This window comes from Ranitomeya imitator, chromosome 3, assembly GCF_032444005.1.
Source record: "Ranitomeya imitator isolate aRanImi1 chromosome 3, aRanImi1.pri, whole genome shotgun sequence".
Classification (NCBI taxonomy): Eukaryota; Metazoa; Chordata; class Amphibia; order Anura; family Dendrobatidae; genus Ranitomeya; species Ranitomeya imitator.
Genome location: NC_091284.1, coordinates 357,041,834 through 357,067,172, shown reverse-complemented (window position 1 = coordinate 357,067,172; position 25,339 = coordinate 357,041,834). Strand labels below are relative to the sequence as shown.

Below are 25,339 nucleotides of genomic sequence, written 5' to 3'. Positions count from 1 at the left end.
GTGGACATTCAGCAGCTGCAAATGGCAGAATTGGAGAAGTCAGTAAGAGGAGGCCAAAATCAAGATATTTTTCCGGCAAGCTACGTGTCAGCAGGAGAAGGTGGGGCAAAATAATTTGAAATCCATGATTGGTTCATTTTAATGAAGGTTAGATCATCAACATTCTGGGTAGCCAGACGTGTCCTTTTTTTGGTCAGTATTGAACCAGCAGCACTGAAGACTCTTTCTGATAGCACACTAGCAGCAGGGCAAGCGAGCTCCGGGAAAGCAACACAATGTAAGTGGTAGAAAGTGGCTGGCTGACATACGACAAACTAGCAGGACTGCAGTATATCCACTTTGTGAGAATTTGAATCTCACTTTTTTGGGGGGAGACTGAACCAAAACTCAGGCCCAGTGCATAAAACAACACAATGTAAGTGGCAGAAAGTGGCTGGAAGATATATGAAAAAATACATGGACTGTAGTACAATTTCAATCTCCCTACAATGATCTCAGGAAAAGTATGGCAGCAACAAAAGTGTGGACAAATAAACAAGATAACTGTGCAGAAAGGAGCAACAGGATTTTTGCTTTTAAAAAAGCAGTTGGTTTGCACAGCAGCGTGCAAACAGCAATGCAGCTATCAGGGAGCCTTATAAGGCATCCTAATAAGCTACAGAGCTGATGCACAAAAAGATAGCCTCCACTGTCCCTGCAAACAAATGGTGGTGTTGGCCAGTGGAAATCGCTACAGCACAAGCAGTTTCGGGGCTTAATCTTCTCTCCCTAACTATATCCCTTCTTCTGATGAAACTGCAGCAACCTCTCCCTATGCTACGATCGGCAGAAGTAAGATGGCGGTCGGCGTGCATGCCCCTTTATAGCCCCTGTGACGCCGCAGAAAGCAAGCAAATCACTGTCATGCCCTTCTCTAAGATGTTGGGGACCGAGAACTATGTCATCACGCTGCCCACACTCTGCATCCTCCTTCAATGACTGAAAAATGGCGCTGAAAGCGTCATACAAATCGCGACTTTGGCGCGAAGATCACCGACCTCATGGCCGATCCCACACTAGGATCGGGTCGGGTTTCATGAAACCCGACTTTGCCGAAAGTCGGTGATTTTTGAATTTGTCCGATCCGTTTCACTCAACCCTATTCTCATCTACTCTCTAGATTTTGACTCCCACCGGAGAGATGTTTGCAAGGTCTTCGACCTCCTACGGGCTAACTCCCTCTATGCCAAGTTGGAGAAGTGTGTGTTTGAGTAGGAGTCCTTGCCTTTCCTTGGCTATATCATCTCTGCCCAGGGATTGGCTATGGATCCTGCCAAGCTACAGGCTGTGATGGACTGGCAGGAACCCCAATTCTCTCAAAGCGGTGCAGCGTTTTATGGGGTTCATTAATTACTATCGCCAGTTCATTCCCCACTTCTCAACTTTGGTAGCTCCCTTGGTTGCTCTCACCAAGAAGAGAGCAAATCCCAAGTTGTGGTCGGAGGAGGTCTCCAAGGCCTTTCTCTCGATTAAGTCACACTTCGCTAGCGCTCCCATCCTACATCACCCCAATGTAGATAAGCCATTTATTATGGAGGTGGATGCCTCATCCGTTGGTGCTGGAGCAGTCCTCTTCCAAAAGGATGCTCAAGGTCGGAAGCATCCTTGCTTCTTCTTGTCCAAGACCTATTCACAAGCAGAGAGGAATTATTCCATCGGGGACAGGGAGTTGCTAGCTATGAAGTTGGCTTTCTCAGAGTGGAGACACCTCCTGGAGGGATCTCGCTTTCCCTTCCAGGTTTTCAAAGACCACAAGCCCATCTATTTGTCCCGGTTTTTCGAGTCATCTGCCGGGACATCGGGTTCGTCCACGGATGAGTTTGAGGTGAACTCTATCATGGGGTGCAAGGTGGTACATGGCAAGAAATATTAACTGGTGGACTGGAAGGGTCACGGCCCAGAGGACAGAACCTGGGAACCTGTGGAGCACATTCGGGCTCCGGTGCTCATTGCAGCCTTTGAGCGTAGTGAGGCCCAAGGAGGGGGGGCCCTAGAAGGGGGGTAATGTTAGGAGTCGAGTTCCCGCCGCTGCACAGGGGGAATCTTGAGCCATGTCTGCTGCAGTCTCCCATTCTGCTTCAGCCGCAGTGGAACCTGCTCAGCAGAGACGTTGGTCCCAGCCTCTCGCTCAGCCTGATACTGTGCAAAGGGTTACTGCTGCCTTTCCAGGTTCTGCTTTTGAAGCCAGCACTGGTCAGCGGCGTGGAGGCTTTTCTGGGACTAAGTCCTGCTTTGCACACACTGAGCATGCCCACGGGAGGACCTCTCATTGGAGGTCGAGGGTCACACGCTCAGGCCCTGTAGCAGCTCCTATTGGACCACTTGGAAGGTCCTTGTCTGCTACAGCTATAAAAGGTTTGTATGGCCGCACGGCCATATGCTAGTATCAAACCAAAATCTATGAGCTCAGCGCCAGTGTGGTCATGTCTGGATGTGGTTAGGGTTTGGCTGAAATAAGCCCCTAGAATACCGGCACCTCCGATGAGGAGTTTGTATGTGTGTATTCAGGGCCTTGGCTGAAATAAGCCCCTAGAATACCGGCACCTCCGGTGAGGAGTTGTTTGCCTGTTTCTCTGACTGCATGACCACAGTTTTGCTCTGTTTGGTAGCTGTGTACCTCTGTGAGGATAACAGGGCACAGCATCTTGTTTCTAGCGAATCTGTGGAGTTAACAGTTTTCGCTTATACCGCCATATAGCGCCACCATTTGCCAGCAGCAGGTTCCTCTCCTGCACGGTGGACCCCGGGTTGCGAACGCACCTATTAATACATATATATACTCGGTGCGTTCCGCCAACCCTAACATCAGGCACATGTCATCAAAGCACCTGACTCAATGGGCCGAGCGCCTGGGTCCATGATTTGTGACACCTGGTGAGACCACTGCCTCTTCCCCTGTACTAGGTGCTTCCCAATTCCCTGTCTATGCCACTGGCACAGATGTCTCCCGTCCTGCACCTGACCTTCCTCATTCTGAGGCATCATCGTCAAGTACTGACAAAAACTTGTTCCAGCACAGCATTCAGCTGTCTTTACCCAAGGCATTGGCATGAAAAAGTTCCCACCCACAGGCCCAAGCACTAAACAGGCACATTCCCAGACTGCTTGCCATGATATTGTTGCCTTTTCAGCTCGTAGACAAGGAGAAGGAAAATGAGGAGGAAGAGAAGGAGGCAGAGATGGTGAGTAGTCATCATGGTGGAGGGTGTATGGATGACCCTGCTTGTAATTTCTGATTTGTTTAGCATTGTATGCAGAGCTTTTATGAGTGTAGGAGTGCTACAATTACACTTCGTTCACAATATTTGAATAAGGCACTACAGTTGGTATCTTCAACGGTTATGGTTGAAACCACTTGTAATTTTTGCCAGGCTTTGCACTTAGGGCATAGGCTTTATGAGTCTAGGAGTACAACTAAATCACAATTTGAACAGAATGTGTATAAGGCCCTCTTTTATGTCTAATACAGGGTATATCTGAGTCCCTTATTTTTGTCAGTTCTTACTTCCTACATAATTTACACTGAAATTTCCAATGTTGTAATTAAAAACTAATAAAAATTAATCAAAAAAATAAATGTTGGCTTACTTAAATATTGTTTTTATATCACTTTAAATGTTGCCTTACATACAAAGTTATCTCGTTGTGTTTTATTGTCAGTCCTTAAAGTGGAGTAAAAGTGTGACACTATTGTTCTCAGCAGCAATCTGGGAGTCATAAATGCATCCAGGAGTCTTCCCCATGCTGGTTTCTTTACATTCAACACTTATTTCATCCATTTCAACATTTTCACTGCCCCCCAGATCTCTTTGTAGGGTCTGCTGGAAAATGCTCAGATTTCCCATTGACTCCCATTATACTCATTACTAGAAACAAGCATCTGAGCATTAGGAATTGCTCGGTTCGAGTAACGAGCATACAAGCATTTTAGTGCTCACTCATCCGTTTTTAACTATCACGTAGAATTTCAGTGAAATTTAGAGGAATACAATATATAATCACAATAAAGAAATTTTCATTTTAAAGGTGCACACAAAAATATAACAGTTGATATTTCGAACTTCATTTCTCATGATATGACAAAGAAAGTTGCTAGTCTTAGCAGTTGTAGACTAGATTTAGCAAAGAATAATATAGCAAGAACAGCTCAGTTTAACAAAAAACAGCCCCTTATTGTCTTTTAACATAAAAAAAGATCATTCAATATGGAAACTAAAGTACATTTAGATTATGTAACATATATTTGAGGAAGAAAAAGTGTAACAGAGTGCTGCATCAGATGACCTGACCTTCATACTCATCACATTTAAGCGTAAAACAATGAGCAGGTATGAAGGTAAAATAAAAATATATTATGAGACATCATGGGTTTATCAAACATTCTAGATTATCACATTTTTACGAAGATGTATATAACATACAGTAATATCAACTGTAGAAAGTTTTAAGGAAAATAATGTAATATATGACACTGATGCCATGAGCATTGGGTCATCTATGATAAGCCTTCTTGTTCTACTCAAGCAAGATTTTAGAACTTATATGAATTATTGAGTGTCACTACTGATGCAGATTTACATAATGCATGCAGTTACGTGTACTGGAACAGTTAGAGTAGATTTCATATATCTGGACTATACGCATATGGGTATGTTCCCACGATCAGTAAACGCTGTGGGTTGGACACTGCATACATCCACAGTTGTCCAACCCCCAGTGTCGAGATGTTACAGCATAGTGGAAGGGACTTTAAAAAATCTCATGTGCAGCGGCTCCCTGCGGAGACGGACTTGCAGCGCGTCTTTACAGACCACTCAGTCTCCGCAAGATAAATATCACCCGTTCAATGTATTGGACGCGGGATTCCGCACGGTTCAATGAACACATGCGGAATCACCTGCGTTCAATAGCCAGCAGCACTTTGGACGCAGCGAACATATGCTGCGTCCAAACGCTGCCGATTACTGACCGTGGGGACGTAGCCTAAGGTGTTTTGGACCTCATCTGATGACAACTAATGTTGAAACAGCATCAGTTGTCATAAAGATGTTTCACAAGTTTCTACTTGTGAACTCGTGAGCAGCTCACAAGTTCAGAAGTAGAAATTGTGAGCCAGATCAAAAAGAGTATAGAATTTTTTGAACTGGGTCTTTGAAGGGCCTGGTGCAACATCTGATGTTTCTCTTTGGAGTTTCACTGTCACAACAGAGGGAAAGAAAAACAGATGGCCATATGAATGGGAACCTGGCCTTAGTGTCTGATAGTATTGCATACCTGGGTCTCAACTTCAGTAAGCTTGCGTGTTTGTTCTGCTGTTTGGCTTATTAGATTTGCTCCAGTTTCCAACACAGTGCTTGTTTGATTCTGGTCAGCTAGTAGATGGGAAGCTGGCATCTCACTTTTTACATTATCCTGGATGTAATTTTCTAACTGAAATAGAAAAAGTAACCATTGATGGTAGCAACATTGGTGAAAAGCTAATAAGAAGGCTTTAAAATACATTCATGCTCCTCCATGACCTTGCATTCTTTGATTACCCAATCATACATGTTTTGCCTTAAGCAGTTTTCACATATGACTGGCGTGGTTTTGTTTTCACCTGGTGTTAATGGAGGAGCTGATCAACGAGATTCATACCACCTGCTCAATGCATTAGTTGTTATGCCAGACAGTTTGCAGGTACTGGCCCGGCGTTCAGATCACAATGTTTTATGTAAAATTCGGATCTGACCTCAGACCAGTGCTTGTTAGTAAAATGGTGAAAGAGCCTGCTGGCAACTGGTGCTTTTATGCTTTCAGGGTTTAAATAAACTGAAACAGATTCAAAAGATATAACATAGGTTCAACTCCTTCAGATCTCTTAAAACTTCTGTGAACAAAACCTTTATTCCCAATTGTGATGACACCACTTTTATTCTTAATTTTGCAATATGTATTATTCAGTAGGCCCAGGGCAATGAACTATTGTTCATTTGAAACTAAACGTTGACTCTTGTTGTAGGTTGAATCAATGTTTGTTGATTTGTTGAATGGTTGCTGACTAGCTATTGTATCAGTCCTTGCAGCTTATTGTTCTACTATCTTTGAGAGACAAAGCTGCAGGTTAATTGAACAATTGTTGTTCGTTATTTTGGTTAGTTCCTATTGTATCAGTCCATGCAGAATGTTGTTATTCAAATATTGAAGGTCAAAATATGCAGGTTAATTGAACACTCAAATATTGAGAAATTACCTCCTCCCACTTCCCTCCAAACCTATGGATAATGTCCTGAAGGACAGCTGTAGGTGTAAAAAGGGACTTCTTTCCTTCTGCAGGAAGGCTCTACAGGACAGTAACCAATGCATCAGGGCTCCAAACATAAGAATACAGATTTGATCCATTGCCTATCCTATCACTAAACCAATGAAGACGTATGGAGAATCCAGGTTGGGACCATCAGGTAACCTGGCCATGTATCTCAATGGACTGTCAGCTTCCTAAGCTTGCCGATACCACCTCTATGTGGATGCCTGCCAAGTGCAGTGTGCTACTGACTGGGGTGGTTCGCACTGGAAGCCCCAAAGTCGCAGATGTTCTCATTTCCAGCAAGCCAGTGGAAGGGTAAGAATTTGCCATTTGCAACATCTTATGTACTTGCTGGGATTGTACCATATGTTATTGTCTGTTGTTGGTTCAATAAAGTATTGCCACACTGTGTTACCCTCACCCTCTGTGTGTCTAAGTAGTATTCGGCCCATGGGAAAGGTGTATGAGCATCCAATGGGATAAGCCCTGGTCCACGAGGCCTTTCTACAGACAGCCAGTCCTGCAGACAAGAGCACCCGCTGACCCTCGTGTCTCCACACAAACGTGTTATGAATTTTCGCTATGAAGAAGTATGGTTTATCAAACATTAAGGTACCAAATTATACAGAAAGTTCCATTGGAATCCCTAGCGTTTTCAATGTTATGCAGACTATAAAAAAATGATATTTTCTTTGAAAAATTCTAAAAATGTGTGTATGAAAAAAACTAATTTAATCACATCCCATGTTGCCAAAAATGTGCAATTCTTATAATTATCCAGATTAGAACATTTCTATGCATATATTGATGCTAGTGCCATTGTGACCAAGAAATCATTTTTACTTTACTTCATTTGTAACCTCAGTTATACATAGAAATGAAACTTGTATTCAGTGGTGTTCATTGGGAGAAGTGAACACTATAGCAAAAAATATTGTGACAGCCTAGTGCTGCGGACTCATTTTTTTTTACATTCTCTATACTTTGGATAGGAGAAAAGATTGTTATTTCAACAGTTTTAGCGACTTTTGTTGAGAAAGAGGGCATTGTGATAGATTCAAATACCAAGTCCTCAGTCTCAACTATCTTTCTCTTGCTTAAAGAGGTTATCCAAGATGATGATATTATTTTTTTACTATGGTCCTAAGAACTAGCTGTTACCTATTTGCCTTTTCTGCTCTTCTCCGATCTCTGCTGGCACAGAGGAATTACAGACCACTCCTGCCAGTGATTCTGCAGCTTCTACTGACATCAAGTCAGCAGAACAGTGGGTTGTGTCCTTTTCTGTTCTGTCTGACAGCCGACTCACCGCTGCCTAACTGTGGGAAGCCGGCTGTTGATCAGTATGATGCCAGTATTCACACCCCGTCAACAGTGCAGCCCGGATGAAACAAGGCTGCTCTGTTGACATGCAGCAGCTGAATCAGTCAATGTCAATGACTGGTCTGAAGCAGCGCCAGATAGAACAGGCAGGTAGTTAGCAACTACCTGCCTGGTAGTTTTTTGGCTCATATTAATAAATTAATATAATCCTGGAAAACGCCTTAAAGATAATCAGTTTCCCAAATTTTACTGGCTTTTTTTTTACCATTATCTCCGTGACAATTCATATTGTCCATAGTAGATAGCATTATGACTTGCACAATTTGCGCATTCTCTACTGAAGAACCTTGTTAGCTGCAGCAGTGGCTTTTATGGTTATAAAATCTCTGAAGTATAAGTTTTCATTCTATCAAGCATATCACCTATATCATGGTTCTCACGTATTCATTTACAATGTTATTGTCCTAACCTAAAGACATTTTGCTAGGGCTAAAGTTTATATTCTCAACATTACAAAAAAATAACATCTTGTTGAATTTTTTACAAGTTACACATCCATATCTCAAGCCAATGAGTTTTTAAATTACCATGTTATTCTTCAAATAAAGTATTACTCCTTCCAAAAATAGTAACTTTAGAGCACCTCTGAATACGGGCCATGTAAGAAGACAGCCAGAATTCTAATTAGGAAGAGATGGAATTTTTTGTCATCTGCCAGTGCTGGAAAGGCCTGCCGAGGTTAACTTGGACGTACGAGATGCTATACACGTTCTTTATGCTTGAAAATGTCAACTAATTTAACATATATTTTAAGGAGTTATGGGGTCATGTCAGTGAAAGACTCCACAATCATTGAAAAATCAGTTAAGAATAAGGAAAGACTCCATAAAATGGAGGTACTTTAATGGCACTCTATCTTGAAGACTCAGAGAGTTATGGAAATCTTTTAACATCTATACTGTAGGAAGAAGCTAATTTTTTCTACAGTTGGATCACAACCCTAGAGATACTATTGTCTTTCATCCATAAGATATAACATACATCTATGCATTACATTGCTCACCATTACTAGGATAGGGTTTGCACTAGGAATGTTAACCATTATGTGCTTACAGAACACTTAGTTTTACTATTTATTACTATTTACATGAAATCTTGTAACTATTTTATTGGATTTTATGGCAGTGCATGAATCAATCCTTAGGGACTAAGCAACTAGATATATATTTGAGTTTTTCTATTGATACAATTGACACATTATGTGACTGTAAAGTGTTTGCTTAGTGCTCTTCATAAATTTTACCATTCAAGGTTTCCTGTAATTTTAATGGGGGCATAGCAGTTACACTCCCTTGGTACATATTTTGGGTGATTTGTATTAAGTGGCACATTGGAGCCCAACGAATGTGTTAAATTAATTTTGCTTCTCTCAGACAGCTCACTTGTGGCAATAAGCTCAAGTCTCACTCTCTTGTCTCATGGTGAGATAGATGTGGAGAATGCGGGGAGAATGTCAACCTCTGATAAATGACCAGAAATACAAGATGTATCAAAACCATTCCTGATGTAAGGGCACAATGAACAAGCAATTATTCTTTGCCGTCAACAGCAGATGATTTTGGCAAGATTTGTAGAGCTCATCTTAACCTTGTGAACTCCAATTACAAAGTTATATTTCATTCAGTAGATATATGAATTTGTTTTACTTTTGGTCTGTACAAACAAAAGAATCAGCAATTATTAAAATAAAATATTTTATCTATAGATGTGCACTAAAGCAAAGTCAATAATTGTGTGCAGATGCAGCACCTAAAGTTTGTAATTTACAATTCACAAAGTTATTACGTTATACAAGAGGGCAGACATGTTGGATGTGGATGTCAGGAGAGAGTAAGCTAAGAGTTTACAGCAGTGGTGGCCAATTTCATACTTTTGAAATTTCTATAAATACAGGAAATTTATTCCATACTGCAAAAATATGAGCAGTCCACAATACAGACTACCTCTTTGACACTTTAAATCAGGGGTGTCAAACTGCATTCCTCGAGGGCTGCAAACAGGTCATGTTTTCAGGATTTCCTTGTACTGCACAGGTGATAATTTAATCACCAACTCATTATTTGTGTAGGTGATTAAATTATCACCTGTGCAGTACAAGGAAATCCTGAAAACATGACCTGTTTGCAGCCCTCGAGGAATGCAGTTTGACACCCCTGCTTTAAATGACCTACACATATGGATCTTATTTACACATTCACATTTGTAGACTAGCCCTTCTTCATACCTACACATATGGATCTTATTTACACATTCACATTTGTAGACTAGCCCTTCTTATAATATATTTTACCAAAAATGGCTCGGATTCCTCTTCAGTTTCAGCAGTCAAGCTCTATTCTAGATTTTGGCAGATATTTAAAGCACACCAAATGAATAGGACAATATTGCTATATGCAGCACAGCCACTACAACTAGTAGGAGGAACTGTATACACTGATGAGACTGCAGTGCTTGCCCAGCATTGCGGTCACTTCAAATAGCTATTAGGTGTTGAGTGCCAAGTGTCGAAACCCCAAATGTTAAAACATTTTAGAAAGCCTATTCATTCCTGTGTATGGGGGCATGTCAGGTATTACAACTCAAATAAATAGGTCTGAGCTGCATTTGCAGTCACAGGAAATATTCCCATGATCAGTGCTTGTTCAGGCTTTCATACAGTTTTACTAACACAAGGAATTAATGGCAGATGTGATTCTTGACAAATCACAGCTGTCATCAACCCCAATTTTTACCCCATTTGCCATTGCACCAGGGCAATTGGGAAGAGCTGGGCAAAGAGCTAGAATTAGCCAATCCAATGTGATGCACCACTTCTGGAGAGGCTACAGGCTTGTATTTTTTGGGCTGGGACAGGCCCAATAACCGGGGTTCTTCTCAGCTTGATAAAATAAGCCCGCAGCTGTCTGCTTTACCTGGGCTGGTTATCAAAAATATGGGTGACCTCACATCATTTTTTTAAATTATTCATTTATCTATATTTAGATGGATTTTTTTGGGTTTGTTTACGCTGCATAATCGTACTCTACAACGCTTTTATTTTCTAATGCAAGTCTGTTGGGAAATTCCACACAGAAGACTGAGTTTTACCACAAGAGAAATTGACATGCTGCGGTTTGGAATCCTGTACTGCTGGTGAGTTTACGCAGCATTATAAAGAAGCACAGTGGTCATGTAATTTCTATTAATCCTATCCACTGTGCTTGTACTCTACAATGCAGCATTTTAGAAGCAGTTAAAATACGTTACATCCATAATGCTACTATTCCTGATCACGGGCACGCAGCTATGGACAAGAGTAGGTGTTTACAAAAAAACAAATCTTTTTTTCTAGTCCCTCAAATCCATTAAATTGTTTACATTTAGTGAATCTCCTAAAATCTACAAGTTCTGGAATCCTAGTTATTCTAGAACACATTTTTTCATTTCCTGTGAAAGCTACTTGTCCTTTTGACTTTATGGTTGTGTCACAGGCACCAGACTTTAGTATTTGACTGGAAACATGATCTATTGGAAAGCTGAGCTTACAAGACACCAACTAATTCTAGAGCAGAAAACAATTTAAAAAACGGGCTGCTGATACTTATTAACAGAGTCCTAAAAGCTGAAGCCATTGCCAGTAGAGTTGAGCGACCTTGACCTTTTTAGAGTCGAGCCGGGTTTCGCGAAACCCGACTATCTCAAAAGTCGGGTCGAGTGAAATCGGCCGATTATGACGTAAAGTCGGGATCGACCGAAACACGAAACCCAATGCAAGTCAATGGGGCAGCATAGTCGGCAGTGAGTGGGGGCCAGGAAAACACCTAGAGTGCCCATTTTAATGTCAAAACCATCCATTCTTCTTAATGAAGCTTGTCAAGCGTAATTTACCTTATAATAATTGGAAGGCATTTGAAATTGGGGGTCATTTGGCTAAAGTTGTGGTGGGTAGGGCTGGTTCAAGTAATTAGTGGGCCCAGGAAATCTGGACCACGTCACGGCAGTGGAGCAGGGAGAGATAAGTATTTAAACTTTGCAAGTGCTGTGAACCTGAGCAAGCAGGTGGGGCCCACTCGTTGGCATTGGCACTGGCACAAGCCCCTCAAAGTACAGCGGTGTGTTTGCACGGCGGGGGCGCCTCCCACCGGCAGCAACACTTTTGCGTACTATGAGAGGCCCTGTGCCAGTGACGTCGCCAACTAGTATTCCTCCCCCCACCTGATGAAGGAACCTGCACTTTCATCTGCACCTTCCTCTTTGTCCCCGTGTAAGGTGGTATGGTATGCGGGAAGAGCAACCTGACTTTCAGCAGGGTCACAATGTTGTTGTGTAGCGTGCACGGGGAATGTTGCGTTATGGGTCAATGTACCAGCAGACTCATCTATCACTGGCTGGGCAATGGGCAGGATGAGGAGGAAACACAGATATAGGCCCAAAGAATAAAGTTGGCTAAATGCAGTTCAAAATTGGTAACACAGGAATAACCAGGGGGCATTGCAGTGGAGGACAACTGGAATGAGAGGCTGACACAGAGAGTAGGCCCAAATCAGTAAGTAGTCGAAATGCAGTTCAAAATTGGCAACCGTAGTAAACAGGCGGCACAGCTTTGTTCAGTGGAGGAGAACAGCAAGGAGTGGCAGACACCGATAGTAGGCCCCAACCCAACTAGTAGGCCAAATGCAGTCTAACATTAACAACTACTTAACGAGCGCCTGAAAATGGAATTTCAGGACAGGAAACCAGGAGAACAGCAAGGAGCGGCAGACACTGTTAGTAGGCCCCAAACCAACTAGTACGCCAAATGCAGTTGTTCCATTTAACCACAATTTAACGAGAGCCTGAAGATAGAAGCTCAGGAAAGGCAACCTGGAGAACACCTTGGAGTGGAACACACCATCTCTCTCCACCCCATACCCATTTTGCAGGCCTATTGCAGTGTAGTTTTCTACAACTACTAAACGAGAGTCGGAAGACCGAAGCAATGGCAAGGAAACCTGGGGAACACCTTGGAGTGTAACACACCATCTCTCTCCACCCGATACCCATTTTGTAGGCCTAATGCAGTGTAGTTTTCTACAACTACTAAACGAGAGTCGGAAGATCGAAGCAATGGCGAGGAAACCTGGAGAACACCTTGGAGTGTAACACACCATCTCTCTCCACCCCATAGCCAATTTGGAGGCCTAATGCAGTGTAGTTTCCAACAACTACTAAACGAGAGCATTAAGATCGAAGCTCTGGAAAGGCAACCTGGAGAACACCTTGGAGTGTAACACACCATCTCTCTCCACCCGATACCCATTTTGTAGGCCTAATGCAGTGTAGTTTTCTACAACTACTGAACGAGAGTCTGAAGACCGAAGCAATGGCAAGGAAACCTGGGGAACACCTTGGAGTGTAACACACCATCTCTCTCCACCCGATACCCATTTTGTAGGCCTAATGCAGTGTAGTTTTCTACAACTACTAAACGAGAGTCGGAAGACCGAAGCAATGGCAAGGAAACCTGGGGAACACCTTGGAGTGTAACACACCATCTCTCTCCACCCGATACCCATTTTGTAGGCCTAATGCAGTGTAGTTTTCTACAACTACTAAACGAGAGTCGGAAGACCGAAGCAATGGCAAGGAAACCTGGGGAACACCTTGGAGTGTAACACACCATCTCTCTCCACCCGATACCCATTTTGTAGGCCTAATGCAGTGTAGTTTTCTACAACTACTAAACGAGAGCATTAAGATCGAAGCTCTGGAAAGGCAACCTGGAGAACACCTTGGAGTGTAACACACCATTTCTCTCCACCCGATACCCATTTTGTAGGCCTAATGCAGTGTAGTTTTCTACAACTACTGAATGAGAGTCGGAAGACCGAAGCAATGGCAAGGAAACCTGGGGAACACCTTGGAGTGTAACACACCATCTCTCTCCACCCGATACCCATTTTGTAGGCCTAATGCAGTGTAGTTTTCTACAACTACTGAATGAGAGTCGGAAGACCGAAGCAATGGCAAGGAATCCTGGGGAACACCTTGGAGTGTAACACACCATCTCTCTCCACCCGATACCCATTTTGTAGGCCTAATGCAGTGTAGTTTTCTACAACTACTAAACGAGAGTCGGAAGACCGAAGCAATGGCAAGGAAACCTGGGGAACACCTTGGAGTGTAACACACCATCTCTCTCCACCCGATACCCATTTTGTAGGCCTAATGCAGTGTAGTTTTCTACAACTACTAAACGAGAGTCTGAAGACCGAAGCAATGGCAAGGAAACCTGGGGAACACCTTGGAGTGTAACACACCATCTCTCTCCACCCGATACCCATTTTGTAGGCCTAATGCAGTGTAGTTTTCTACAACTACTAAACGAGAGTCGGAAGACCGAAGCAATGGCAAGGAAACCTGGGGAACAGCTTGGAGTGTAACACACCATCTCTCTCCACCCGATACCCATTTTGTAGGCCTAATGCAGTGTAGTTTTCTACAACTACTAAATGAGAGTCGGAAGACCGAAGCAATGGCAAGGAAACCTGGGGAACACCTTGGAGTGTAACAAATCATCTCTCTCCACCCGATACCCATTTTGTAGGCCTAATGCAGTGTAGTTTTCTACAACTACTAAACGAGAGTCTGAAGACCGAAGCAATGGCAAGGAAACCTGGGGAACACCTTGGAGTGTAACACACCATCTCTCTCCACCCGATACCCATTTTGTAGGCCTAATGCAGTGTAGTTTTCTACAACTACTAAACGAGAGTCTGAAGACCGAAGCAATGGCAAGGAAACCTGGGGAACACCTTGGAGTGTAACACACCATCTCTCTCCACCCGATACCCATTTTGTAGGCCTAATGCAGTGTAGTTTTCTACAACTACTAAACGAGAGTCGGAAGACCGAAGCAATGGCAAGGAAACCTGGGGAACAACTTGGAGTGTAACACACCATCTCTCTCCACCCGATACCCATTTTGTAGGCCTAATGCAGTGTAGTTTTCTACAACTACTAAACGAGAGTCGGAAGACCGAAGCATAGGCAAGGAAACCTGGGGAACACCTTGGAGTGTAACACACCATCTCTCTCCACCCCATACCCAATTTGTAGGCCTAATGCAGCCTACTTTCCGACAACTACTAAACGAGAGCATGAAGATCGAAGCTCAGGAAAGGCAACCTGGGGAACACCTTGGAGTGTAACACACCCTCTCTCTACACCACGGAAGGGCTGATTCTTAGGAAGGAAGGCTGTCGGAAAGAAGCAGGGCGCATCCGAGGGTGATTATATTCTTATTAGGTATATACTCACCCTCGGACGCGCCCTGCTTCTTTATTTGTAATGAATGTTTATTTGCAATGTGGTTTTGACTTACTCTATTTTTTTGGTAAATAATGATTTTATTATTTTCATTGTTTTGCATCTTCTTGGCAATAATATAAAGAAGACGCGACAGGACAACACTCGGTGGATGCCATATCTGTGTTTTAAATTGAAAAAAACTTTCAGTTAACTACTTGCAGGAGAAAGTTATTGTAGCTGGTGGCCATTTTTAGTACTGTACCAGATTTTTGTTGTATGTGTTTGTTTTTAATGTTAAAATGTCTGCATTTGATATCTCTCCAGTATTTTCTTTTTTATAAGCAAAATACTTATTTTTATATTTTCTGATGTTGGTTCAAGGGGTACACGGGCAGCAGTAGACAGGTCAGTGGAGGCCTAGTGGAAGGAGGGACCGCAGACAGGCTTTGAAGGCCTAACATAATAAATTGGGCTGGCTGGAGGCAATTTAAAATTGGTTCCAGGGGAACACGGGCAGCAGTGGCCTGGTCAGTGTAGTAGTAGTGGAAAGAACGGGCCGCAGACAGGCTTCGAAGGCCTAACATAACAAAAATTGGGATGTAGGCAATTTACAATTGGTTCCAGGGGAACACGGACAGCAGTAGACAGGTCAGTGGAGGCCTAGTGGAAGGAGGGACCGCAGACAGGCTTCGAAGCCCTAACATAATAAATTGGGCTGGCTGTAGGCAATTTAAAATTGGTTCCAGGGGAACACGGGCAGCAGTAGACAGGTCAGTGGAGGCCTAGTGGAAGGAGGGACCGCAGACAGGCTTCGAAGCCCTAACATAATAAATTGGGCTGGCTGTAGGCAATTTAAAATTGGTTCCAGGGGAACACGGGCAGCAGTGGCCTGGTCAGTGTAGTAGTAGTGGAAAGAACGGGCCGCAGACAGGCTTCGAAGGCCTAACATAACAAAAATTTGGATGTAGGCAATTTACAATTGGTTCCAGGGGAACACGGGCAGCAGTAGACAGGTCAGTGGAGGCCTAGTGGAAGGAGTGACCGCAGACAGGCTTCGAAGGCCTAACATAAGAAAAATGTCAATACAATGGTATTGACAGTGCCAGGCATTGAAGGATGTCAGCGCATAGACTAAACATTGGTGGAGCTGTGAGAGAAAATTTTGCAAGTGGTAGAGCACTGTTTGACCTGGGGGTGGGACTGTCTTGTGGCCGGCAGTACAGGCCCAGGGCCCCTCATATTACAACGGTGTGTCTGACGTTGGGTGCGCACCACCACCGCCAGACACTTTATTGTACTATGAGGGACCTAATGGCAGTGCCGTCGACCAAAAGCAGGCACACCCACTTCTTCAGACAAACAGTACTCTCACGGGTGCTGGCGCCAAGTGGCGATACCACGGCCCCGTGTGGGGACTTTGGCCATTTAGGGAGGTGTTAACATGTCGGATGCTGGACAATCAGGTGCTGCAAATTACGAGATTGGAAAAGTCATTCAGAATAGTCCACAGGCAAGACCTTTACATAGGAAAGCTAGGTGTCAGCCGGGCAAGGTGGGGCAAAAGATTTCGAAATCCAGTTGTGGTTCATTTTAATGAAGGTTAGATCATCTACATTTTGGGTAGCCAGACGAGTCCTTTTTTCTGTTAGTATTGAACCTGCAGCACTGAATACTCTTTCTGATAGGACACTAGCTGCCGGGCAAGCAAGCTCCTGCAATGCATATTCTGCCAATTCTGGCCAGGTGTCTAATTTTGATGCCCAGTAATCAAATGGGAATGACGGTTGAGGGAGAACGTCGATAAGGGATGAAAAATAGTTAGTAACCATACTGGACAAATGTTGTCTCCTGTCACTTTGAATTGATGCTGCAGTACCTGTCCTGTCTGCGGTCATAGCAAAATCACTCCACAACCTGGTCAGAAAACCCCTCTGGCCAACGCCACTTCTGATTTCTGCCCCTCTAACACCTCTGGTCTGCTGGCCCCTGCAGCTCGTGTTAGAACGATCACGGGCGCTGTGTGCAGGGAATGCCAGAAGCAAACGGTCAATAAGAGTTGATTGTTTGGTTGCTAATATTAGTTCCAAGTTCTCATGTGGCATTATATTTTGCAATTTGCCTTTATAGCGAGGATCAAGGAGGCAGGCCAACCAGTAATCGTCATCGTTCATCATTTTTGTTATGCGTGTGTCCCTTTTGAGGATACGTAAGGCATAATCCGCCATGTGGCCCAAAGTTCCAGTTCTCAAATCTGTGGTTGTGCTTGGTTGAGGGGCAGTTTCAGGCAAATCCACGTCACTTGTGTCCCTCCAAAAACCAGAACCCGGCCTTGCCGCGCCAACAATTTCCACTGGCCCCGGAAAAGCTTCCTCATTAAAAATATAATCATCCCCATCATCCTCCTCGTCCTCCTCCTCCTGTTCGCCCGCTACCTCGTCCTGTACACTGCCCTGGCCAGACAATGGCTGACTGTCATCAAGGCTTTCCTCTTCCTCAGCTGCAGACGCCTGATCCTTTATGTGCGCCAAACTTTGCATCAGCAGACGCATTAGGGGGATGCTCATGCTTATTATGGCGTTGTCTGCACTAACCAGCCGTGTGCATTCCTCAAAACACTGAAGGACTTGACACATGTCTTGAATCTTCGACCACTGCACACCTGACAACTCCATGTCTGCCATCCTACTGCCTGCCCGTGTATGTGTATCCTCCCACAAAAACATAACAGCCCGCCTCTGTTCGCACAGTCTCTGAAGCATGTGCAGTGTTGAGTTCCACCTTGTTGCAACGTCTATGATTAGGCGATGCTGGGGAAGGTTCAAAGAACGCTGATAGGTCTGCATATGGCTGGAGTGTACGGGCGAACGGCGGATATGTGAGCAAAGTCCACGCACTTTGAGGAGCAGGTCGGATAACCCCGGATAACTTTTCAGGAAGCACTGCACCACCAGGTTTAAGGTGTGAGCCAGGCAAGGAATGTGTTTCAGTTGGGAAAGGGAGATGGCAGCCATGAAATTCCTTCCGTTATCACTCACTACCTTGCCTGCCTCAAGATCTACAGTGCCCAGCCGCGACTGCGTTTCTTTCTGCAAGAACTCGGACAGAACTTCAGCGGTGTGTCTGTTGTCGCCCAAACACTTCATAGCCAATACAGCCTGCTGACGTTTGCCAGTAGCTGCCCCATAATGGAAGACCTGGTGTGCAACAGTGGCAGCTGCGGATGGAGTGGTTGTGCGACTGCGGTCTGTGGACGAGGTCTCGCTTCTGCAGGAGGACGAGGAGGAGGAGGAGGGGGTGCGAACGGCTACAGCCAACTGTTTCCTAGACCGTGGGCTAGGCAGAACTGTCCCAAACTTGCTGTCCCCTGTGGACCCTGCATCCACCACATTTAGACAAAAGGCAGGGAGCCAGCACACCGAGGAAATACAGGAAGCACGGATCTCCGTCCTGACGTGACGTGAAGAATATCCAAAAAACGAAAAGATGATCCAGCTTCCAAATAAAATATAAAAGTTTAATCCAACATTAATATTAAAATAAGGAGACAACTCCTGGGACGGCATCATACACATAGTAAGGCGAGCGACGCGTTTCGACCAAGCGGTCTTTATCACAGCTGATCTGCTAAATGACATATCCGGTATATATACAATATAGCACCAATCAAATGCTAGAAAAATGTCATGTGATACATAGGTAAAAAAAAAATAAAAAATTCACAAATGTACCCAATAAATTCAAAACAATAATGTGCAGAAGGATATATACAATAGATAATGAACAATAAACAATGCACAATGAATAAGAATAAAGACATAAAGAAAATGAAAAAATACAGAGGGAGGGACATTGCTAGTAATGAAATATTAGTTCATTTCGTTTGTTCAAACCACCTGGAAACCTTGTACCTAGATTAACCCCTTAAGCCCCGAGGGTGGTTTGCACGTTAATGACCGGGCCAATTTTTACAATTCTGACCACTGTCCATTTATGAGGTTATAACTCTGGAACGCTTCAACGGATCTTGGCGATTCTGACATTGTTTTCTCGTGACATATTGTACTTCATTTTAGTAGTAACATTTATTCGATATAACTTGCGTTTATTTGTGAAAAAAACGGAAATTTGGCGAAAATTTAGAAAGTTTCGCAATTTTCCAACTTTAAATTTTTATGCCCTTAAATCACAGAGATATCTCACGCAAAATACTTAATAAGTAACATTTCCCACATGTCTACTTTACATCAGCACAATTTTGGAACCAAAATTTTTTTTTGTTAGGGAGTTATAAGGGTTAAAAGTTGACCAGCAATTTCTCATTTTTACAACACCATTTTTTTTAGGGACCACATCTCATTTGATGTCATTTTGAGGGGTCTATATGATAGAAAATACCCAAGTGTGAGACCATTCTAAAAACTGCACCCCTCAAGGTGCTCAAAACCACATTCAAGAAGTTTATTAACCCTTCAGGGGTTTCACAGGAATTTTTGGAATGTTTAAATAAGAATGAATATTTAACTTTTTTTCACACAAAATTTATTTCAGCTCCAATTTGTTTTATTTTACCAAGGGTAACAGGATAAAATGGATGCCAAACATTGTTGTACAATCTGTACTGAGTACGCTGATAGCCCATATGTGGGAGTAAACCACTGTTTGGGCGCATGGCAGAGCTCGGAAGGGAAGGAGCGCCATTTGACTTTTAAATGCAAAATTGACAGGAATTGAGATGGGACACCATGTTGCGTTTGGAGAGCCACTGATGTGCCTAAACATTGAAACCCCCCCACAAGTGACACCATTTTGGAAAGTAGACACCCTAAGGAACTTATCTAGATGTGTGGTGACCACTTTGACCCACCAATTGCTTCACAGAAGTTTATAATGCAGAGCCGTAAAAATAAAAAATCATATTTTTTCACAAAAATGATCTTTTCGCCCCCAATTTTTTATTTTCCCAAGAGTAAGAGAAGAAATTGGACCTCAAAAATTGTTGGCCAATTTGTCCTGAGTACGCTGATACCCCATATATGGGTGTAAACCATTGTTTGGGCGTATGGCAGAGCTCGGAAGGGAAGGAGCGCCATTTGACTTTTCAATGCAAAATTGACTGGAATTGAGATGGGACGCCATGTTGCGTTTGGAGAGCCCCTGATGTGCCTAAACATTGGAACCCCTCACAAGTGACACCATTTTGAAAAGTAGACCCCTTAAGGAACTTATCTAGATGTGTGGTGAGCACTTTGACCCAACAAGTGCTTCACAGAAGTTTATAATGCAGAGCCGTAAAAATAAAAAATCTTATTTTTTCACAAAAATGATCTTTTCGCCCCCAATTTTTTATTTTCCCAAGGGTAAGAGAAGAAATTAGACCACAAAAGTTGTTGTGCAATTTGTCCTGAGTGCGACGATACCCCATATGTGGGGGTAAACCACTTTTTGGGTGCATAGCAGAGCTCGGAAGGGAAGGAGCGCCATTTGACTTTTCAATGCAAAATTGACTGGAATTAAGTTGGGACGCCATGTTGGTTTGGAGAGCCCCTGATGTGCCTAAACATTAAAACCCCCCACAAGTGACACCATTTTGGAAACTAGACCCCATAAGGAACTTATCTAGATGTGTTTTGAGAGCTTTGAACCCCCAAATGTTTCACTACAGTTTATAACGCAGAGCCGTTAAAATAATTTTTTTTTTTTTTTCGCAAAAATTATTTTTTAGCCCCCAGTTTTGTATTTTCACAAGGGTAACATAATAAATTGGACCCCAAAAGTTGTTGTCCAATTTGTCCTGAGTACGCTGATACCCCATATGTGGGGGGGAACCACTGTTTGGGCGCATGGCAGAGCTCGGAAGGGAAGGAGCGCCATTTGGAATGCAGACTTAGATGGATTGGTCTGCAGGAGTCACGTTGCATTTGCAGAGCCCCTGATGTACCCAAACAGTACAAACCCCCCACAAGTGACCCCATATTAGAAACTAGACCTCCCAAGGAACTTATCTAGATGTGTTGTGAGAACTTTGAACCCCTAAGTGTTTCACTACAGTTTATAATGCAGAGCCGTGAAAATAAAAATTCTTTTTTTTTTTCACAAAAATGATTTTTTAGCCCCCAGCTTTGTATTTTTACAAGGGTAACAGAATAAATTGGACCCCAAAAGTTGTTGTTCAATTTGTCCTGAGTACGCTGATACCCCGTATGTGGGGGGGAACCACTGTTTGGGCGCATGGCAGAGCTCGGAAGGGAAGGAGCGCCATTTGGAATGCAGACTTAGATGGATTGGTCTGCAGGCGTCACGTTGCATTTGCAGAGCCCCTGATGTACCCAAACAGTAGAAACCACCCACAAGTGACCCCATATTGAAACTAGACCTCCCATGGAACTTATCTAGATGTGTTGTGAAAACTTTGAACCCCCAAGTGTTTCACTACAGTTTACAACGCAGAGCCGTGAAAATAAAAAATCCTTTTTTTTCCCACAAAAATGATTTTTAGCCCCCCAAATTTTTATTTTCCCAAGGATAACAAGAGAACTTGGACCCAAAAAGTTGTTGTCCAATTTGTCTCGAGTACGATGATACCCCATATGTTGGGGTAAACCCCTGTTTGGGCGCACGGGAGAGCTCGGAAGTGAAGGAGCACTGTTTTACTTTTTCAATGCAGAATTGGCTGGAATTGAGATCGGACGCCATGTCGCGTTTGGAGAGCCCCTGATGTGTCTAAACAGTGGAAACCCCCAATTATAACTGAAACCCTAATCCAAACGCACCCCTAACCCTAATCCCAACTGTAACCCTAACCACACACCTAACCCTGACACACCCCTAATTCTAATCCCAACCCTAATCCCAACCGTAAATGTAATACAAACCCTAACCCTAACCCTAGCCCTAACCCTAGCCCTAACCCTAACCCTAATGGGAAAATGGAAATAAATACATTTTTTTTAATTTTATTATTTTTCCCTAAGGCTAGGTTCACATTGCATTAGGGAAATCCGTTTAGCACTAGCGGATTGCGCTAACGCAATGTCTTTTTAGGTGTCGTGTTTAGTGGTCGCGTTAACGTCCCCGCTCTGGAAGATCGGGGATCGGACCTCGGGCGCGCCGCGGACGCTGCAAGCAGCGTCTGAGGCGCGCCACAAAAGAACGGCACCTTGCTAGCGCGAGCCGAAAATGGCACGCTCTAGCGATGCGCTACACCCGAAAATCACATTGCTGTCAATGGTTGTGCTAACGGACCCGTTGCACGGCGTTAATTGTGACATTTTCGCCGTGCAACGCTGTCCGTTAGCGTTAACCCATTAACGCAATGTGAACCTAGCCTAACTAAGGGGGTGATGAAGGGGGGTTTGATTTACTTTTATAGCGAGTTTTTTATATCGGATTTTTATGATTGGCAGCCGTCACACACTAAAAGACGCTTTTTATAGCAAAAAAGTTTTTGCGTCTCCACATTTTGAGACCTATAATTTTTCCATATTTTGGTCCACAGAGTCATGTGAGGTCTTGTTTTTTGCGGGACGAGTTGACGTTTTTATCGGTTACATTTTCGGACATGTGACAGTTTTTGATCGCTTTTTATTCCGATTTTTTGTGAGGCAGAATGACCAAAAACCAGCTATTCATGAATTTCTTTTGGGGGAGGCGTTTATACCGTTCCGCGTTTGGTAAAATTGATGAAGCAGTTTTATTCTTCGGGTCAGTACGATTACAGCGATACCTCATTTATATCATTTTTTTTATGTTTTGGCGCTTTTATACGATAAAAGCTATTTTATAGAAAAAATAATTATTTTGGCATCACTTTATTCTCAGGACTATAACTTTTTTATTTTTTTGGTTATGATGCTATATGGCGGCTCGTTTTTTGCGGGACAAGATGACGTTTTCAGAGGTACCATGGTTATTTATATCCGTCTTTTTGATCGCGTGTTATTCCACTTTTTGTTCAGCGTTATGATAATAAAGCGTTGTTTTTTGGCTCGTTTTTTTTTTTTTTTCTTACGGTGTTCACTGAAGGGGTTAACTAGTGGGCCAGTTTTATAGGTCGGGTCGTTACGGACGCGGCGATACTAAATATGTGTACTTTTATTGTTTTTTTTGTTTTTTTTTTATGTAAAGAAATGTATTTATGGGAATAATATTTTTTTTTTTCTGCTTTATTTAGGATTTTTTTTTTTATTTTTTTTTACAAGTGTGGAAATTTTTTTTTTTTACTTTTTCACTTTGTCCCAGGGGGGGACATCACAGATCACCGATCTGACAGTGTGCACAGCACTCTGTTAGATCGGTGATCTGACATACAGCCGGGCAGGATTAGAGCTGCAGCTGCAGCCTGATCCTGACCCGGAAGTGCTCCCTGCAGGACCCGGATGCAGCCCGGCGGCCATTTTGGATCCGGGGACTGCAGGGAGAAGACGCTCGGTACACGGTGAGCACATCACCGTGTACCGATCGGCTCAGGGAAGCCCGCAGGGTGCCCCCTCCCTGCGCGATGCTTCCCTGCACCGCCGGCACACCGCGATCATCTTTGATCGCGGTGTGCCGGGGGTTAATGTGCCGGGAGCGGTCCGTGACCGCTCCTGGCACATAGTGCCGGATGTCAGCTGCGATAGGCAGCTGACACCCGGCCGCGATCGGCCACGCTCCCCCCGTGAGCGCGGCCGATCGCATATGACGTACTATCCCGTCCATGGGAATTAAGTCCCAGGTCACCTGGACGGGATAGTACGTCATATGGGATTAAGGGGTTAAAGATCCAGAACGCTTCTCTGGTAAGTAACGCTCTGTGAATATCCCCACCGCGCGGAGGTTTTTTAATTTTCTCAATACCTATTACTTTTAAAGAAGCTGTATTGCGGGAATGAAAATCAATAAAATGCCTCGCCACCGAGAAAATGGTGCGACTATTATTTGTAGTGCATTTGATGTCATACAAGTGTTCCGATATGCGGTTTTTTAATTTCCGAGTAGTACACCCGATATATGATTTGTCACAAATCGTACAATCAATTTTGTAGACTACAAATCGTGTATTACAGTTTATAAATGTTTGAATTTTGTATTGATTTTTATTTCCTCCGGTACCAAAAAACTTAACGGTGGTAAGATGTCTGCACGTAGTGCAATTAGTTACATTACATTTGTAACAACCTATACAATGCAACCAAGTATTAGTTGAATGTTCAGAAGAAAAGTGATTAGGAGATATTATGTTGCCTAAGGTGGGCGCTTTTCTGGCTACTATATTGCATCCCTTAGACAGAATCTGAGCAAGAGTGGGATCTTCAAGTAAAATGGGCAAAGCTTTATTAATAATAGTTTTGATTTTATTAAACTGTGTACTAAATTGTAGACACACATATGGTTTATTGCCTATATTAGTTCTATTTATAATTTTCTTTTTTTTATTTTTATTATTATCGCTTGTTCCACTGTCTATCTCTGAGGGGATAAGACTTGATTGCTCTTTCTGATTTACTATATGTGCTGCTCTGTCTAGCATCCAATGCGGATATCCACGTTTTAAAAATTTGTTTCGTGATTGGATTAGATCTTTAAATAAATCATTATTATTGTTACAGTTTCGCTTCAATCTCGTGAATTCACCTACAGGAATTGCCTTAACTGTGTGCCTGGGATGACTACTTTTAGCGTGAAGTAAACCATTAAGGTACCTTCACACATAACAATATTGTTAACGATATCGTTGCTATTTGTGACGTAGCAACGATATCGTTAATGAAATCGTTATGTGTGACAGCGACCAACGATCAGGCCCCTGCTGGGAGATCATTGGTCGCTGAATAAAGTCCAGAACTTTATTTCGTCGCTGGACTCCCTGGAGACATCGCTGGATCGGCGTGTGTGACACCGATCCAGCGATGTCTTCACTGGTAACCAGGGTAAACATCGGGTAACTAAGCGCAGGGCCGCGCTTAGTAACCCGATGTTTACCCTGGTTACCATGCTAAAAGTAAAAAAAAAAAAACACTAGATACTTACCTAATGCTGTCTGTCCTCCAGCGCTGTGCTCTGCTCTCCTCCTGTACTAGCTGTGAGCCGGAAAGCAGAGCGGTGACGTCACCGCTCTGCTTTCCGGCTCACAGCCAGTACAGGAGGAGAGCAGAGAAGCAGAGCGCAGCGCTGGAGGACAGACAGCGGTAGGTAAGTATCTAGTGTTTGTTTTTTTTTACTTTTAGCATGGTAACGAGGGTAAACATCGGGTTACTAAGCGCGGCCCTGCGCTTAGTTACCCGATGTTTACCCTGGTTACCGGCATCGTTGGTCGCTGGAGAGCGGTCTGTGTGACAGCTCTCCAGCGACCAAACAGCGACGCTGCAGCGATCCGGATCGTTG

At 43.4% G+C, this 25,339-nt stretch overlaps 1 protein-coding gene across 1 annotated transcript in view; it reads right to left on the bottom strand.

Annotated features, from left to right (window-relative positions):
• The window catches only part of LOC138669955 (angiopoietin-2-like), a 186,464-nt gene that overhangs the window by 109,046 nt on the left and 52,079 nt on the right, over positions 1-25,339 (bottom strand). Inside the window, exon 2 of the mRNA XM_069756859.1 lies at positions 5,314-5,469. Coding sequence (XP_069612960.1) covers positions 5,314-5,469 — 156 coding nt within the window. The remainder of the gene's footprint in view (positions 1-5,313; positions 5,470-25,339) is intronic.